The 19775-nt window shown below is 42.3% G+C and overlaps 1 protein-coding gene across 1 annotated transcript; it reads left to right on the plus strand.

The window, feature by feature from the left end:
- Positions 1 to 337: 337 nt before the first annotated feature.
- On the plus strand, positions 338 to 1084 carry LOC149148367 (uncharacterized). Its single transcript, XM_089442157.1, has one exon. The coding sequence runs from the start codon at positions 338 to 340 to the stop codon at positions 1082 to 1084; it is 747 nt and encodes a 248-aa protein (XP_089298283.1).
- The last annotated feature ends 18691 nt before the right edge of the window (positions 1085 to 19775 follow it).

Here is a 19775-nt window from a genome sequence, read left to right on the forward strand (position 1 = left end):
AATTGTTTGGAAATCTGAGGCGTTACCTAAAAACAAATTCTTTACATGGACCCTTCTTAAAGGGAAGATCTTAACAGCAGAGAACCTGCAGAAGAGGGGTATTAATGGACCATCTCGATGTCCCAATTGTTGTGGCACTGAGGAAACCATGCATCATCTTTTTGTCGACTGTACCTATGCTATGGACTGTTGGAAAAACTTAGACCTCGTTGATAAGTTACCATGGACTTCCCAGCAATCAATAGGGGAAGTGATCCTTGCCTGGAAAAAGAGCTGTCCCTGGGGAAATAAGGGAAGCAACCTAGTGAAGAGAGTATGGAATACCCTCCCCTACACCATGTTGTGGAGTATCTGGCTAGCAAGAAACCAGAGAATTTTTAAGGATAAAAATACAGCATCAAGAATTGTCAGCAACAAGGCAAAGAATCTGGCTCTTGAAACCATCTCAGCCAAAACACACAGCAACATTGATGTAACAAAATACAGCGTTGAGGAAAGAAGCTTCATCAGTTACATCCTGGATAAAAACAACAGCATTCAGAAAGGTAAGATAGAGAAAGTCCAGCGCAATCAGGAAATCCACCCATGGAAAATCACGCTAAAGGAGGAGGAGTTTGCCAACTGGTTACAGAACTGCAATAGCTACTACCTATTCTTTGACAGAGCATCTAAGTCAAACCCAAGAATAGCTGGAGCGGGAGGCCTGATCCTTAATGCTAATGGGGAATGCATTCTCTATTACGAATGGGGTCTTGGGAACTTATCCAACAATCGGGCAGAGGCGTTGGCTCTTTATCAGGGATTAACACAGCTCAGCAGGCTTGGAATAAGAACATCAAAGATTTTTGGAGACTCCTCGGTGGTCATAAGCCTTATGATTCATCAAAAAAAGTCTCCCAACAACCTCCTACAGCAGATCATCCAGAGATGCCAGCTCTTGAATCAAACTCTGGGCAACCTGCAATACCACCACATTCTCCGTAATCTCAATAAGCACGCTGACCGGCATGCAAACAAGGCCTGCGAAAGAATTATGGGTAGCTTATGTTGCAATGCTGTGGTGAGTCATCAACCTCTGCCATGAACCAACATTCTTTATCTTGCATCAATCCATCCTGCCCTGACACCAAGAAGTCGCCTCATCTCCTCCAAACTTCAAGCAATTTCCTTAAAACCCAACAGGAATTGGTGCAGAACCGAATTTCCCAATTCTCTGTTCCTATTTCGTTCTATCTCCACCTGCTCTCGTCATACCTTAGCCTATACAAATTTCTGAAAAGTCTACATGTAATCCTTCGCTCCTATCCGAATCCCGTCTCTTCCCCCAAGGTCGACTCTCGACCATCCTGCTCTTCCCATCATTACCACACAGCGGCCCTTTCATTTCTATTAAATCATTTGACTGTTGTTTTATCGAATTCTGGTGGCCGAGAGGTTTTATTGGTATACCTGTTTATTAGCACTCATAGGCAGTCAACCAATTCCCTCCATCTTACCCAGCATGGGATCCTTCCACTCCCTCATCAGCTCGAACATCGATTCATAAGAGGCAGCCAGGATAAGGAGCTCAAAGCGGCCCTGAAACTTATGAAGAATATCTCCAACAGCGAAATCTCGAACCCCTCAAGCGCCAGTCATAAGGAATGTGAAGAAAAGCCGGAGGAATATACAACACATCATCACAATCACATCAACATAGAACAGAAATGATTTGTCAATGTCAATTTCTGTTGTTTCAATTTGTAAGAATTTAATCCTGTCGAGAATCTCTTAAAACAAGAACAAGCAGGATTAAGGAGAAATTTCTGCTTTGTAACTCCTCAAATCCTGAATTTCTTCTGCATCTATTGTATTTCAGGAGTCCTGACTCCCTCTTTTTTTTCAGAGATTAATATAGAAACTGAATTTGTAAAAAAAAAAAAAAAGATATATAATCACTCTAAAGATCAATGGGAACACCACTTCTCTTGGAATTTAGGATTTTCCATAAGCAACCAAGGAGAAGCCTAAATGATTATGCAAGGCCACTCTCCCATTACAAAGAATAACATTCAAGATTTCATCATCATTAGTCACTTCCATTATTTTGTGCCACTTCATCGATGACTCTCTTTCATTTGACATCAAACTTCAAGTCATTGTAAAAAGAACTTGTCATCTGCTACGAAGCTTTCTTTCAAAATATTTTATTCATGTTCATAGCCACAACAACAAGAAGGCGAAACTTTTTACGAATGTGGGGTTCCATCTACAAAAATTTAACCTTAATGGATAGGCTTCTATGCTTAACCCTAGTTCCTTAAGCTTGCTAGCAAACCATGTTTTGTAAGTGTTAGTTTTTAGTTAGTCTTTTTGGGAGGAATTACAAGCTAGCAATTCTAAAGCACTGTAACACTCTTGTGCCTACTCTAGGGCATAGGTTTGGATCACAATTAAAACTTTGTTTCTTAGTATAATGTTGATAAGTCTAGACCAATATAAAATACTTGTAAATGTTGTATCACTATGCTCTTATCACAATTTTTATGAAATATAAATATATGTTCAATTCAGGTTAAAAAATAAAAATAAATTTAATAATTATCAAATTTGTGTTTTTTATTTCATTTATTTCTATCTATTAAACTAATCAATTTTTTGTTAGATGAATAATGTGATAAATAAATAAATTTTATTTTATTATTTGTTTGTGTTAAATAATTAGGAAAATAAATTTATAAGGATTTTAGGTAGATAAATGTGAAATGCTTATCAGTATTTTTTTTTAATCTGACAAGAACATTATATATATTATATTGAAAAATCCACCCCTTGACACCACAAGTTCATTAGGAATTACATTGCTTTTGATTCACAAAATTCTGAAAGACTAAAACCCAACCTTCTCCCAAGAAGAACAAGGGGGAAAGGTTCAAAACTAACTCTTCAAATATTTATTCCTACTTCTTCATGACAACATGAGTAAATTTTAACAAATTGTTTTCACAAGAAAACGCAGAAACATAACATTTCTATAAAATGCTAGAATATGACCCATTGCTTGACTCTTGAGAGGAAAGAAAAATCTCAAAACCATATTTCTTTCTACTATGATTTTTCCTGCCTATTGTTACTAGTGAGGAAGAACATTGCTTTTTAGGAACATCTGAATAGGAAGGAGGAAAAGAGGATAATTTCCTCTCGACCATCGTACCAATTTCTTTATCTTTAATTGCATAAGAGACCTTTGGAGAATTTTTTTCCCACCAGAATTTTTTTCTTTGGAGAGTCTTGATTTGATCTTTATTCATTTTTCCAATGAGGAGGGACCTTTGAAATAAGAGTATTATTGGATGGTACTGGTTAACCCACTTGGAGCTCATGATTATCGCCTTTCTCCTTAGGAACATTCAAGACTTCAAAACTATTGTTAGAAAGGGGTTGATGCTAAGATTCATCCTTACATGTCTATTTCTTCTTATTTCCATGCTTCTAGTGTTTCCTTTTAATTGGAATGAATCCTTGCTTAATTTTTCCTTGCTCTACTTTAGGAGGAGGCGATGGATTTGGAGAGCTTCGAGAAATTGAAGATTTTGTATATCTTTTCGCATAGTTTCCATACTCATGAAACATATTACACTTGAATGGGACATGTTCATAATCCATAGTTTGAAGGTGAGACGAACCATCTAGTTTTAGCTAAATCATTTCAAAGAGGCCTTTTGTGAAATCTATTTCAACACAAATATAGGCAAACAAAAAATTGTTTCCATTTTCCATGCCACTGGTAAAAAATGACCAGGTTTATCTCCTATAGCCTTAAAAATTCCCTTTCTAGCGATGACGAGGGATAAATGAAAATTTGATCCATAAAGATGTAGACAAATTTTCCATCATGAGATTAAATTCCAAAGACCAATGAGTGAGAAAAAAGCCTCTTGTAGCCATGAAATAAGGAATAGACTTATAGATTTGGTCTCTATCTTCTTGGTTCTCAAAAAATAAATTTGTAATACCCATTTCCATAATTGAAAATGATCTTGGGTTCATGATTTTCCTAGATATCAAAAACCCAATCTTAAACAACTTCAGAACTTGTCCACGAGCAAATAAACTTTCCCAATAACTCTTTTTCAAAAGTACCACTTTTTTTTTTGAGGAAAACCCTAGGCCCAAAGAAGGAATTGATGGTACATTCTTCAAAAATTTGTTTGGGGCACTCATTATGCATGTATTGATTCACACAAAAAACACAAAATACCAACTATTGGGATGAGGTCCCCGGGGTAAATTTTGATAAATTTTGTAATTTCTTTTTGTAAATATGTAAGGTCTCCGCGAAATGTGGAAGTGGAATGTGAAGCTAGTCAGAGTGAAATGGGCTTTAGTCCCTTAGGTAGGTAGGCTATAGGAAGGTTTTGAGACCCTCCCATGGTTCGCGGGCCATGGTATTGTAAAAGAAAGGCTATAAATAGAAGAGTCATAACGAGTCTAAGGCATAATCTAATCGAGAGAAATCTTTGTAAGGGAAAGTAAGCTAAGGCAGGAAAGGTCTATTTCCTGTACTTAGGCGAACAGGAAGGCTCCCGCAGATGAGTGCATAGGTAAAATAATTATGTACTTGAATGATCATATCTAATAAAGACAATTTTGAGCCAATTCTTGTGTATTTGTGTATTATTTCTTACTTCTGTAAGTTTCTGTATTTTCACTCTATGTTGAAATTTATATGAATTAATGTGTATTTGGTGCACGAAAGTAATAGATTAATACTATTTTATGCATGTTGTTGGCTTATTGGGGCCTAACCCAGGTTCAGAAGAGTTAATTAGCCAAATAAATCCCGCACTACCGGCCCTTTCGGCAATAGTCCATGGAGCACGGACTAAAGTCTCACCCGAGGTAGTAGCGGAGCGTGCTGGAACCAGGTTTCCACACCCTTGGGATGTCTTGATTGTTAGGATATTCTGAAACATAGGAAATAGTTAAGTACAACTTGGTCTAGTATAGAGTTAGGTATAGAGTTAGGTAAAGTGTGTTTCTTTACTATGTACATTTTGTAACTTACAATCTGACGGTCACGATATGTAGTGATCCGACGGTTCATTCTCTCCTCGGTATTACCGACACTTGATCCATGGCTTAACACCTGATTGGTCCATGATCTCTATTTAAAAAGCATGGAGGGTCATTTGTAGGGTAATCCGTCTATGAGAGAAGCTTATGTAAATTTTCATTCTTTTATTAATAAATTGCTTGAAGTGGCCGTGTTGGCTCAGGCCGTGGACTGTTTCCCTCTTTGAGGGTTTTAACCACGTCAAAATACTGGTGTATTGATCTGTGATATGTTTGTGAGCAGTTTCCTTTGGTGTTCTGTCTGAGGAACTTACCCTGTAAATTCCTACATGGTATCAGAGCTATTTGAGGGCCGCGTCCGTTGGTGATCCAAATCTGAAGCCAGTAGAACTGCATCCGACTGTCATTTCCTAGATCTACTATTTCTTACTGCTTTCAGGCCGAGAGGACTGCTCTGTTGTGTTGGGAGCATCTGTTCCAGTGAGGAACCCCTTTCGTTTCATGCGAAAAGGTTTCCGGTAGCCCTAGCTGCGTCATTTTTAAGATCTGGAGGTATACAATGTTTATTTGCAGTTTACAGCTATTTTCTCTCTGTTTATTTCGGTTTCGGTTTATTTAGCTTTTTTATTACCGGATCTATACCTTTCATTTCTGCCAATGCTCTTTGCCCTGCGACTCTGTGTGATCTGGGCAAATCAGAAACAGAAAGGAAGGATTTTTCTCATGTGTATGCTCTTTTCCTCTGCGCCTTAGTGTGATCTTGGAAAATCAGAAACATTGAGGAAAATATTTAGTTTCCGGCTAACTTAAAACCCATCAACTTGAAAATGAATTGCTTACATTGGACCCTAATAATTTTTCTTGCATTGAAGATTTTTTGTCCAAGTTCAAGACCCTTAGACATCTCTTAGAAGGTGTTAAGGTTAAGAAAGAAGATAGTAGCCTTATCTACTCCATTCTTACTAAGTTGGGACCAGCCTATTCTGTGTTTGTTTCCACCTTCCATTCTACAAGAGAAGCCTTCATTTCTTAAGGAAAAACCTACAATTCCCCTTCCTTTGACTCCTTTTGTGATTCCTTAATAAGAGAACAAGAAAAACTCTTACACCTTGGTCTTCTTCATCTTGGAAACTCTTCTAAGAAAGCGTTAGCCGCCCACCAACAACCAAATCCAAAGAATCCTAAGAAGTTGTATCCTAAAAAGAATGGTCCTAAACCAAACAAGGGTCCTAAGCAATTTCAGCCTCAAAATGAAAAATCATTTCAACAAAATGATAAGACAAATAAAAACAAAGGGAAGAAGACTGATAGACATTGCAACTTTTGTAATCGAGATGGCCACTTAGAATCCAAATGCTTTAAGAAGATGGAAGCCTTGGAAGCAGCAATGAAGAAGCATAACATCCATTTGGAGCACTCTTCAACTTCAACTTCATCGTCAGGAATGGCACTTTATGCATGTGGTTGTCAAGCATCTCGGTCTGGCTATGCACTAAATGTATCTTCTTCTTCTCATTCTCATGAGTGGCTCATTGATTTTGGAGCTTCTTATCACATGGCCAAAAACAAAGCCATGTTTTCTTCTTTAAATGATTGTAACACCAAAAATATATATGTTGTTGATGATAGATATCTTAGTGTTGTAGGGACTGGAACTGTTCATCTAGACAATGGTCAGTTTAATGATGTATTATGTGTTCCAACCTTATCCTGCAACCTTCTATCTGTATATCAGATAACCCATTCAGGTGAAGGTAAAATCGTTGAATTTTCACCTCACGATGTTGTAATTAAGGACCTAAGAGATCCTAGACGAATTTTAGCTACTGGCATTGCTGATGATTCTACAAGGTTGTATAAGTTTCACAACTTTGGGTCATCAAATCTTCCCTCAGTATTTGTTGCTCATAATGATGAAGTGAGCAAACTTTGGCATGAGTGATTTGGTCACTTAAACTATCGCTCTCTTCAGAATCTATGTAAAGAAAATATGGTGACAAGTCTTCCAATGGTATCTTCCAGAGATGGTGTTTGTTCTGGATGTGTACTTGGAAAGCATCATCGGGATAGTTTTGAAAAACGTGCCTCTTGGCACGCCTCAGCCCCTTTACAGCTCGTGCATAGTGATTTATGTGGTCCACTTCCAGTTGCTTCATTCTCTGGCTACAAGTATTTCTTAACTTTCATTGATGATTTCTCCAGATGCACTTGGGTATACTTCTTAAAACTCAAGAGTGAAGTATTTAACATGTTCTTGGCCTTTAAGGCCTTTGTTGAAAAACAATCTGGGCATCAAATTCTTAAGCTAAGATCTGATAATGGTGGAGAATATGTTAAAAACACATTCATCAACTTTTGCACTGAGAATGGAATTCAAATGCAACATACTATACCATATACTCCACAACAAAATGGTGTAGCTGAAAGGAAGAATCGCACCTTAAAGGAAATGGCTAATTGTATGCTTCAATCTAAAGGACTTAGTCTTAATTATTGGGCAGAAGCAATTAACTGTGCAAATTACATAATAAATCGCACTCCTACTAAGGTTTTAAAGAATATCACTCCAGAAGAAGCATGGAGCTCAATCAAACCAGATGTAAGTCACTTTCGTGTTTTTGGAAGTGAAGCATGGGCCCATATTCCAGATGAGAAACATAAAGCTTTAGAACCTAAGAGTGAAAAATGTATTTTTGTTGGATATTCTGAAGATGTCAAAGGATATAGACTTATTCCACTTAAGTCCAAAAATGTTATCATTAGAAGAGATGTAAAGTTTGCTGAAAATATATCGACCTGCGAGCCTAGTTCGATGGATGTGCCACCTCTCCCTATCTCTTCTACTTTTGAAAATATTTCTTCTTCAGATGATGAAAGCGAGGATGAAAATCCTCCCCCACCTTCTTAGGATCCTCCTTCAGCTCCTCAGCTTCAAAAATGGGTCCGTGCTACTCGGGATGCAGCAGGTGATCTTGCCGGTGATCCTACAGATCAGCGACGTACACGTTCTCAGTTTGAGAGAGCCTCTTCTTTACTGGCTCAAGCTTCAGTGAATTATGATCCCGACACCTTTGCAGAAGCTTCAGGCCATCCAGATTGGGAAGCAGCTATGAATGAAGAATATCATTCATTATTGGCAAATGATACATGGGATCTTGTTCCTCTACCAAAGGGACGAAAACTTGTTAGATGCAAATGGGTTTACAGAACCAAGTATGGACTAGATGGGAAAGTTGATAAACATAAAGCTCGTCTTGTTGCTAAGGGTTTTTCACAAGTTGAAGGCATTGACTATACTGAAACCTTCTCCCCTTTTGCCAAAATGAACTCTATCCGCCTTGTTCTTTCCCTTGCTGCCTCTTTCAAATGGGAAGTCCATCAGATGGATGTTAAATCCGCCTTCTTGCATGGGGACTTGCATGAAGAAATATATATGGAACAACCTATTGGCTTTATACAAACAGACTCCAACCTTGTATGTCGGCTTAAGAAATCCCTTTATGGTCTCAAGCAAGCTCCTCGAGCTTGGTATGCCAAAATGGATAACTTTCTTTTTAATCTGGCTTCTCTAGGTGTCATTCTGACAATACTGTCTACACCAAGAAAGTGGGCAAGTCTCTTATCATTCTTGTTCTTTATGTTGATGATCTTATCCTGACTGGTAGTGATCCCAACCTTATAAATCATGTGAAGTCTAGCCTTAAAAGGAAGTTTGAAATGACAGACTTAGGACACTTACATTATTTTCTTGGTCTTCAAGTCTTGCAATCCAAGGAAGGTATTTCCCTTTCTCAGTCCAAGTATGCCTGTGATATTCTACGCCACTTTCACATGGAAGACTGTAAGCCAACCCCTTCTCCCTTTCAGTCTGGAGTCAAACTTTCAGTCACTTGTACTTCTCCTGAAGTTGATGCTACCTTATACCGTTAACTTGTAGGAAAACTTTTGTATCTAACCCATACTCGTCCTGACCTTTCCTTTGATGTTGGCCTTATTGCTCGATTTATGCAAAACCCACATAAAATTCATTGGAAAGCAGCTAAAAGAATACTTCGTTATGTTCGAGGTACAGTTCAGTTTGGGATTCATTACAGTGCCGAAGCATCTCCTCTATTGGTTGGTTTCACTAATTCCGATTGGGCTGGTGACCCTGATGATCGGAAGTCTACTGCAGGTTATGTGTTCACTCTTGGTTCAGGACCTATTACATGGGCTTTCAAGAAACAAGGTGCCATTTCTCTTTCTTCAGCAGAAGCAGAATATCGTGGTGACGTAGAAGCTAGTAAGGAAGCCTTGTGGCTTCATCAGATCCTGTCAGAGTTTGGCTTTCAGCAGCAGCATCCGACTACACTTTGATGTGATAATCAAAGTGCCATTCAGCTATGAAAAGATCCAGTCCAACATCAGCGCAACAAACACATTGAACTGAACATGCACTTCATCAGAAAGCTCATTCACGACCATGTTCTTGAAGTGCAATATTGTTCAACAGATAATCAAGTTGCAGACATCTTTACAAAGGCTCTCACAGAGGCAAAGTTCACTAAACTTCAATTTATGGTTGGAGTTCAGGAAGTTGTCACTAAGGGGGGATAGGCTCTAGTGCCTCCTTCCTTCTCCTATTGTGTCATATTTGTAAATCCTTCAATCCTATCCCAAGTTGTTCTTAAGGGGGGATGTTAGGATATTCCAACACATAGGAAATAGTTAAGTACAAAATGGTCTAGTATAGAGTTAGGTAAAGTGTGTTTCTTTACTATGTACATTTTGTAACTTACAATCCGACGGTCACGATATGTAGTGATCCGACGGTTCATTCTCTCCTCAGTATTACCGACACTTGATCCGTGGCTTAACACCCGATTGGTCCATGATCTCTATTTAAAGAGCATGGAGGGTCATTTGTAGGGTAATCTGTCTATGAGAGAAGCTTATGTAAATTTTCATTCTTTTATTAATAAATTGCCTGAAGTGGCCGCGTTGGCTCAGGCCGTGTATTGTTTCCCTCTTTGAGGGTTTTAACCACGTCAAAATACTGGTGTATTGATCTGTGATCTGTTTGTGAGCGGTGTCCTTTGGTGTTCTGTCTGAGGAGCTTACCCTGTAAATTCCTACATTAATGTGGTCTGGAGGGGTCGCGAACCGTTCTATGGCCTCGTGCCACTCTGTACTGCTATCGGGCTTTCGCGCAGCTCCACGCAGATGCACTTTCTAATTACTGAATTTATTATAGATCTGATCTTATTTTTATAGTCTTTAAGCAAACATTTAATAATGAAACCCAGTGCGTGCAATCATAATTCTGGAAGACATAAACTCATACAATAGATGCATAAATCAAAAGACAATAGATCTACGATATTTTAGAAACAACTTATATTTATTAATATCTTCCGTCAATACAACCAGATCCACCCTACGCACTCAGCTGCAGGGATCCATGCACACAGCTGCGGACTCTACCAGACCTCTATGTACACAGCTGTAGAGCCTCTATCTATCTACCAACATCCTTGACTTGGACTTACAGACGCAAAGAATATTTCCTTCATAAACCCATTACATTAAGATCAAAAGAACCAAAAAATGTCCTTCTAACCAACGAGCCTTGCTCTATTTATACATTCCCATAGTCTGCAAACCATGGGCAGGTCGACTCACTTTCTAATTTTCTTACAATATTTTCAAGTGGAAAACCCTTTGACTTGACTCATTGTAATTCGCACTTCGCGCACTTCGTGAAGCCTTTGCCATACTTTTACCCAAAATTGTGGGCTTTTAGCCCCAAAATCGTTACGCAGGACCTTTGCTACCCAACAGGCCCCCAACACAATCATCGTGACTCGTCCTGAGTCACTCGGCTAGTGCGGCAATCTTCACACGGAGGTCATCTAGCAACTTTTGTGCTTTGCTTACACTTGCAAAAAAATCTTCCACCATCTGATGTACCTGTTCTATGCGAGCCACCAATGCATTAGTCTTAGCTTCAGTGGCCTATCCAGGTTTATATACTGCCTACCTATGTACCACCTTTCACTCGATGATGGTGGAAACCGCGAAGGCCTCATCAAGGCAAGGCTGGAGGCATTCTTTAATCACTGCTTCCTTTTGTTGAGCGGTGTCAACTTGTATCTTAAGAGCCTGGGCCTCCCTCATCTTGGCCAAGCTTTGCGTAATAGAAATCATCTCTATGGTCCCCCGACATTATCATAGGCTTGTTGTAGCTCCCTTGCTTCTGTTTCCAATCGCTGTAAAGTAGGATCTTCCTGTAGTGAAGTGAGAATTATAAGTGATTGATCCAACAGGCCAGCGCACTCCTCCATGGCACGTGCTATTGTTTCTTGCCTGGTTTGAATAATGCCTTGCTGCTACTTTATGACCTTCGGTGGTGTAGAGGGCTGTGATTTCAGTTGTAGTTCTGCGAGCTACAAGTTGAGGGCCAACTGGACCCTCGCCACTTCTTCCTTTGCTTCGCAAAACCCACTAGCCAACTTGTGGATTCGTATACCAATAGATAAATCTGCTGCAATCTTGAGCTCAAGGGCACGACAACATGCTTCCCCCACAATCTGCTCCAACTATCGATTTTGTGCTACTGCTTTGTCACCTTGCAAGTACAACTGCTCTATGTTAATTCGCTGCTCATTGAGTACCTATACCACACGTCCTTCCCTCGCATGGAGCTCCATCGTCGCGCTGTCCTGGAGCTGGTATAAGATTTCGTGAGGGAGGGCAACCAAATTTAATCCAAGCCCCGTAAGCCGACCTACCACAGCTCTATCCACCGCATTTTCTATTGTCAATGCTCCTGCTGGGAGTGCGATAGTATTAGCCATTTTGGCCTGCAACAGCTGCTCAGTCGCTGACATACCCGTAGCGCCACGAGTAGCGATGGTTCCTGGATGCAAGGCCCTTGCCCCAAGTTCCTGCAGTTGCGCGCGGAGTGCCCCCAACACAATCTACTACTCCGACATGGCCTCGTCGATCGCCTCCTAGGTGAATTCACGAACTATATCCCCTATGTCACCTAGGTCACCTTTGATCAAGGTGATAAGTTCCCCATCCCATTTAGATGCCTTGGCCTTCTTCCGTGGCTTTGTCTGTTCTGTCGCCCGCGGTCGTTTTAAGGGCGAACCGGTGGTCGTTAGTGTCGCACATTCCATCCTTGTATTCGTGCCCAGCTCTGTAGTCACCTTCAGGTCGCTTTCATCCTCTGTTGTAGCAGTCCCTCCTGTTGTCACATTGCCTATAGAAGCCTGCGCTACCTCCCGAGCCGCTCATACTTTCGTAGCGTGCTATTTGTTCTACTTTTGTTGGGCTAAGTGTTTGGCCTCAACCTTCTATTTTTGGATGGTGGTCTCATCGCGCCCTACCGCATTTGGCCCGTGCCACTCCGGTGGCCAAGTATCTAGCACCACAAAATAGCCTCGTCGATGACAATGAAGGGAAGTGTGGTCCACGTTTGCTCTGGATCCTTACGCGCCCAGATATATACATGGTGCATATCCACCTTGAAATTGGCTACGTTCTTCACATTGTCGTATATTTCAGTAGATAGATGGGGTTGCTGCTGGATCCACTGTCGTATGTTCACATCCATCAGGGTCCAGAAAATCTTAACTTCACGGATCCTTTCGACGTCCTTCGTCGCCTAAAGTGATGCATATTTTGCAGCTTCTAGCCAATCCTCGTCCAAAGAGGGAAACTGACTATCTTCGGGTAATTCACTTGTAACTAGTAGGATGGATAAAAGCAACCAGGCATAGTGGAAGGTCTTACCTTCCTCCCGGGCCTCTCTGTAGTTGGTCAGGAATTCGTCAGAGAGGAATTGCACCCAATTCAACCGTTCCCCTTCTGCACATCGCTTGGCTAATGCGACAACCACTACGGGGACCTCGTTACTTCAACATTTCCTCATTACTTTTCTGGCCAGTAACTAGGTAGCAATGCAGACCCCCTTGTCCGGGATACTATCAATAGAATACACTCTTCACTTTTTCTCCAATTTGTATTTCCTTTTCAGGGTTTTCGTCATCGCCACTCCTATCGACTATTTCCATGGGGTCCCCTCCTTCACAGGGAAGCTGAGAGATATTGTGAATGAGTTCCACAGTGATGGGTACGGGTTTGTCTATCCATAAGTACCCATCATGTACCAGACATAGCGGTTGTCTGATGACCAATATTGTAATGGGGGGCTGGTGAAAATGTGGAATTGACAGGAGACAGAGTAACCTAGCCTCCTCTACTTTTCACAGTCAGTTCTGCGGTTGAAGTGTCGTAACAGCCCCCTCCGTGCTTTGCTCCATCAGTTCGCGAGTTTCCAAATGGGGAAACTTCTCAATATCTCCAAGGTCCCAGTCTTCAAATTTCATAGTCAGGATGCAGCTGGTCACCGTCCCTTCGAGTGGAACCCCTCTAGGGAGAGACGGGGTGATGAGTATGTTGTGAACGACATCCAAATCTTTAGGTACCTTGGCCTTCCCTTTCCTTGGAGGAACATACTCAAGTCATTTTACTGGCTGGATATCTTCTTCCATCTCGTCGTCTGGTTCTATTTCTTCGACATAGGTCGGACAATCCTCATCCTCTTCACTGCTCTCAATTGTAATGGCTTTGACTTTCTCCTCCATCAACAATTTTCCAAATCACGGATTTCGCGGGGACGTCCAGACTGATCCAGCAACCTGTGGCTTCTTCTTGGTCCGCGGCATCCTGGGTGATTTAGGGACTTCGGCTGGAACATCGGTGGTTGTGGATATTGACCTGAGTAGGGACTCCTATATTACCTTCGGTAGGGCTTTAAACCATGAACTTCTTCTTAAGACTGATTCATTCATCATGTGCCGCTCTATGTGAACCCTGAACAATTTACTATGTAAGAGGCCAAATGGTGTGTGGTAACAAGCCACCTGTGCTTTATATACCCTTTTGACTTCAAATTCGGCTATGCTCCTCGTTCGTGGCTTATTAATGCGATTTTGGAAGAAAATCCATTCAACCATGTGCCTTAATGGCCTGCTGCCCACTCCTTCGTGTCTTAAATGGGACATCTTGTCATGAACAGTAGCTGCAATGGTCACCTTCTATCCTTCCCACGTGGCAGTGCAGTCTCTAGTACGCAGACGCGTTGTATGTTTTCCACTGGCCTTGCACGCCATAACCAAATCGTGCAACCTTCCTGCAGATTTTTTTATAGTCCCACGCCCTCTTTTAATTGCGTGGAGCGCTGAGACTGGGCCTCCTACAGATAGTCAGGTGGTCGCACCCCTCATGCGAGCCTTCCTCTTCCCTGCTAGCCCGGGCTGCGGGCACCCTTCACGTACCTTTGGATCAGCTAGGGCATCGTGGTCTGTGCTCCCTTGTTCATTCAGGTGCAGTCGCAACCATGATAGCAGGGTCACGACTCGTTCTATTATTGTAGGAGGGTCGGCCAAGTCCGGTCCCCTCATTCGTACATTCCTGTGGCATGTCTGTGTGACTCCTATTTGTATTTTGTCAATTTATTTGTCCAGCCTCGTGCTTTTCCTTCTAGCCTGGCCACCAATTCCTCTATTTCACAAAGTCTTGTGCTACTGCACCGAATGGCTTCCTGCAACTGCAGATCCATTCATCTAGGTCTTGTCATTTAGGACGAACTACAGGGGCAGGGGTCGAGGAAATTCTCTTTACTTCCTTGGTTTCATCGCATCCGGCCGTGGATAGAGTTATCTTCGCACACCAGCGAACCCCTGTTACACGCAGATTCAGTTGAGCCGATGGTTGTATAGCATATAGCCATGCCATCCGTTGTAGATGGGTGCCCGAACTGCTTCGTCGTGGCTACCCTGGCTGCGTTCGCCGCAGAATTCTTCTAACTTGTACGCGCAACCACCTTCTACCTTCGTGTTCATTCCACCTCATCTTCCTATGTGCATGCCACACTGGTGCGATGGTCGTGCGCAACGCTTCTTCCGTCACACCATGCTGCTTCTGCTTTATTATTGAAGTTCCATAGAGGTTGCCGAAGACGTCCTTGTTTGTTGCACCGTCATCCATTGGCTGTTGCCATACCTCGGTTGTTACGCGTCACAGTGATCTAATCATCATGTTACAGTTGAGTGTTGTGACTTCATGCAGTCGGTTCTGCCATCGCTCGATCTCCTCATCTAAATCGAATGTGCAGGAACTATCGCGCTCCCATGAGATTCTTTCGTCCATTGTGGGATTCACCCGATCCTGGTCTTGCGTTGTTATCTAGTAGATGCAATCTAGTTCCTCGTCACGCACCTGTTCGGTGTAGCGCACTCATTTGGCTGGGTCCAATGAAACTATAACACAGAGTGACTTTTTCTCAAATGCCATCTTTCATCTTTTTTAAGTTGATGATCCCATTGAGATCTGTGGCCCAATATATTCCTAGCAACGCAGGATATGGATTACTGTCATCAACAATTTCTATTACCTCAAAGTCTATTTGCGTTCTTACGCCTTCAATTTCCATTGTCACCCCTTGCAATCTTCCCATCGGTAAGATATTTTGCTGGTTGGCCATTCGTAGTTGAATAGGAGACCATTGTAGTGCGGGCCTGCCCATGCGTTCCCACGTTTGCTTAGGCAACACATTCGCATCCGACCCCAAATCCAAGATGACCTGATCCATCTCATACTCACTGATTTGTGTTGTCATTCGCATCTCCCACCCGATGCTCAGAGCATGTTTTCCCAGTTTTCAAACTATGTGTGGCTCCCTTAATCCTGCGCACCTAGTGATCATCTCTTGCAGTCCTTTAACTGCCTTATTGTCGCGTAGCAGCTTCATACATGTCTCTAAAAAGGTAGTCAACATAGAGGGATCCATTCCCGGTTCAATTGGATCCCTACTACCTAGAGTATAGACTTCTGTGAAGCTCTTATGAGCTTCCTTAAGCATCTCCCTCACTTGTTCGGTCTCAACGTCAGGTTTCTTTGTAGGAGCATCGCGACCCTTCTCATCTTCTCCAGGATGTTTCCTGACATCTCCCCCTATAGTTGCGCTGCTCCTAAGAACCATGTTTACGCTAGGGTCCTCTTCGTGCGGTTTGCACCTCATAATTTGGATATTTTGAGTTGGAGTAGGCTGTAATACTCCCTTTTCGCGCATTTGGGCAATTAGTGATGGACAATCTACCATTTCATGGTCAAACTACTCGCAGTATGGACAAGATATTCTCGTTGGGTTGGTACAATCACGAGCGTAGTGCCCCGGTACTCCGCAATTATAGCAGATTAATTGTCTCCACCCTCGTCCGGGTCCCATTCCTCCTCTCCCTCGCCCACATCCTTGGAATCCACCATGTGGCCCTGCGGCTAGGTCGAAATCTCGCGCCTTAGTCTACATTCAATAAGCTGGGGTCCTCTCCATCATTAGATTGTAGCTTTGACATGTTCACTCATCGTGACCCACTGATCTACAAAAGTTACAATACAGTTGTTGTGGGGTCTAGGTATACTTCTACAACAAGTGGCAGTTGTTTGTTGTGTGCAACACAAGCGTCGCACTTGGCCCTGCTTGTACCTCCAGCCTTAATGGAATTAGACCCCCTCCTGCTAAGTAGTTCGCGAATACAGAGCAATGATCCTTATCATGACCTTGACCTTTACATTTTATACACCCCACTTTTGTACATGCCTCCGGTCGAGGTGCCCTTTCTTGTTTCAAACTTTGCATTTATAAGCACAGGTTTTGTAGTTGCGCATGGATTTACTGAACTCCCAACCCCGGATCCTGTATAGGAGTTTCATGCAACCTCATTGCTATCTCTAATGCTTCAGCTTGGGTTGAGATCTTTTGCTGTGATAGCGTTGTCCTCAGATGTGGTGTCAAAGACGCCACAAACCACGCGCAGTGTTGCGCATCCGTCAGCGTCATGTTAGCTTCGTGGATTGTACTCTTCAATATTTGATTCAGATCCCACGAGGTTTCACCAGGTAGCATCGCGATCTCCTTGAACCTGATGATCGACTGTGTTTCCAATTTTGGCTGGCTAAATTCTTTGTTCAATGCATCTTGGATCGCTGCTATTCCCGCATTTGGGTGATCACTTGAGTACTTTATATACCATGTCAACGCGCGGTCCTACTGCGAACTAACCAGAGTAGCCTTTTTGATGTTATCATCCGTTATGCCTTGGGCTTCCCATATAGATTTTGCCACGAACCAGAACTGAGCTGGTTCCTCGCTTCCTACACTTTTGAATACTAGCAACTTGATCACACTCGCCATTCCAACCTTCGGTGGTGGCAGAGGTGGGGTAGGTGAGGATGGGTTTGATGAAGGTGAAGTAGGTGATGGCATGGACGGTGGTGGTATCAGTGGAATGCACTGCTTTATCAATCAGACCGCACTTCTCGGAGAGAACCCTGTGAGCTCCTCGCTTTCTCGCGAAATCGAAATCAGAGCACTGTTTTCTAACCCTTCGGTCCCTCGGTAGCCCCTTCCGCTCCTCGTTACTCCAAACATTAATGGATGCACATAACCCGTTTTTCACATAACAACATTTTAATCCAAGTATTCAACAATTTGATGTACTTACTCCACCGTCCTTGGAGAAAGTGCCTTTCTGCTTCATTGTAACTCACAGTCGTGTCTATCGTGAATTCAGTTATAATCCCTCCTATTATTCGATCCAACCAGTGATCTACTACTCGTGTGATTTTAGCTTCAGATGCTTCCAGCCTATGCACCAGCTCTAGGGTCCACACGATAGGCTGATCCAGTCTGCACCTTCCCTGACTATCAGCTAGCCTCAAGATCCACTCATATAGTTCCATTGAGAAGACGCGAAGAAGATCTCATGGATCTTTGTGTATATGTAGTGATCCAACCACCTCTCTTAAGATATCCGCAGATTTCTGTTTTCCTGTACCACGAATTCGTGAAGCTTCTAATCTAGCCAATCCTCAAGTTCTTTCTTCATAGGGTTCCAATGTTCTAACATCAAACATCCCTTAGGCAGATCCCGGTCTCGGCAACAGAACCATTTTTTAGCTTATTAGAGCCTCACCCAGGTTCGGTAGAGTTAATTGGCCAAACAAATCCCGCACTACCGACCCTTTCGGCAGCAGTCCGCGGAGCACGGACTAAAGTCTCATCTGAGGTAGTAGAGGAGTGTGTTGGAACCAGCTTTCCACACCCTTGGGATGTCTTGATGTGGTCTGGAGGGGTCGCGAACCATTTTGTGGCCTCGTGCCACTCTGTATTGCTGTTGGGCTTTCACGCAGCTCTGTGCAGATGCACTTTCTAATTAATGAATTTATTACACATCTGATCTTCTTTTTATAGTCTTTAAGCAAACATTTAATAATGAAACCCAATGCACACAATCATAATTCTGAAAGACATAAACTCGTACAATAGATGCATAAATCAAAAGACAATATATCCACGATATTTCATAAACAACTTATCTTTATTAATATCTTCCGTCAATACAACCAGATCCACCCTGCGCACTCAATTGTAGGGGTCTGCGCACACAACTGCGGACTCTACCAGGCCTCTGCGCACATAGCTGCAGAGCCTCTATCTATCTACCAACACCCTTGACTTGGACTTACAGACGCAGAGAATATTGCCTTCATAAACCCATTACATTAAGATAAAAAGAACCAAAAAACTGCCTTCTAGCCATAGAGCCTTGCTCTATTTATACATTCCCATAGTTTGCGGACCATGGGGAGGCCGACTCACTTTCTAGTTTTCTTACAATATTTTCGAGCGGACAACCTTTTGACTTGACTCATTGCAATTCAAGCTCCGTGCACTTCGCGAAGCCTTTACCATACTTTTACCCAAAATTGTGGGCTTTGAGCCCCAAAACTGTTACGCGGGGCCTCCGCTACCCAACACATGTTATGTATGATTAAAGGCCTTTGCGAAGACCTGTAAGTTATTTAAGTAGATTACTTTAATTATCTATTTCAGAAGGGTTAAGGTTCGCGAAGATAGAAATAAGCCCTGGGAACCACAGGAACCTATCACATTGACCTTTGGATGCAAAAACCTGGTTCTGTCATCACCCAATACTACTTCAGGTGAGACTGCAGCCTGCGCTCCGCAGGTTGTTGCCAAAAGGGCCAGCAGTTATGGTTTTTTTGGTTGGTGCAACTAATGTTGAACATGGGTCAAAACCCATCAAACCAACATCACTGGAACTTGGTGCGACTTCTTTTTCTTTTTATCAACGACAGAAGGCTTAGGTCTAGGAGACCTAGGCACTGAAACTCTCGTAGGCACGGGGGGCGGTACTTCAGTGGATGGTGCAGCTTTAGATGGCGTGATTGTTGTTTCAGGGGGAGTGGTTGTCATTCTCTCAAAGATGATCTCTCGGCGCTACTCAAGTAAGTTGACGAATTATGGTCGTGCTAAAATGTCTTCCCCAATCTTCTCAGACATACAACAATCTCTCTGGAAGAAAGGATTAAGGCAAACTCATTGAAAGCAAAGTGTTCGAATACTGGTCAACCTACTATATTTATAGGCAAATTTGAATTCAAATCCAATCGTTCCCTCCAATTTTCTATCATTAATGCATCTTTGGTGTTAAATTTCCAAAGATTTTCCCCATAAATGCACCCTCCCTCCTCCTCCTAACGAAAATTTTTCCACCCAATCAGCTACAATGCACCCAACGGCTACTTTTCAACCCAGCTGCATGGCACCAACCTCCATGGTGCATTCATATTGGGGTAGCTCCCCT

This window comes from Pinus tabuliformis, chromosome 9 (assembly GCF_031772625.1).
Source record: "Pinus tabuliformis cultivar Carrire ecotype Pingquan chromosome 9, CPIR1, whole genome shotgun sequence".
Classification (NCBI taxonomy): Eukaryota; Viridiplantae; Streptophyta; class Pinopsida; order Pinales; family Pinaceae; genus Pinus; species Pinus tabuliformis.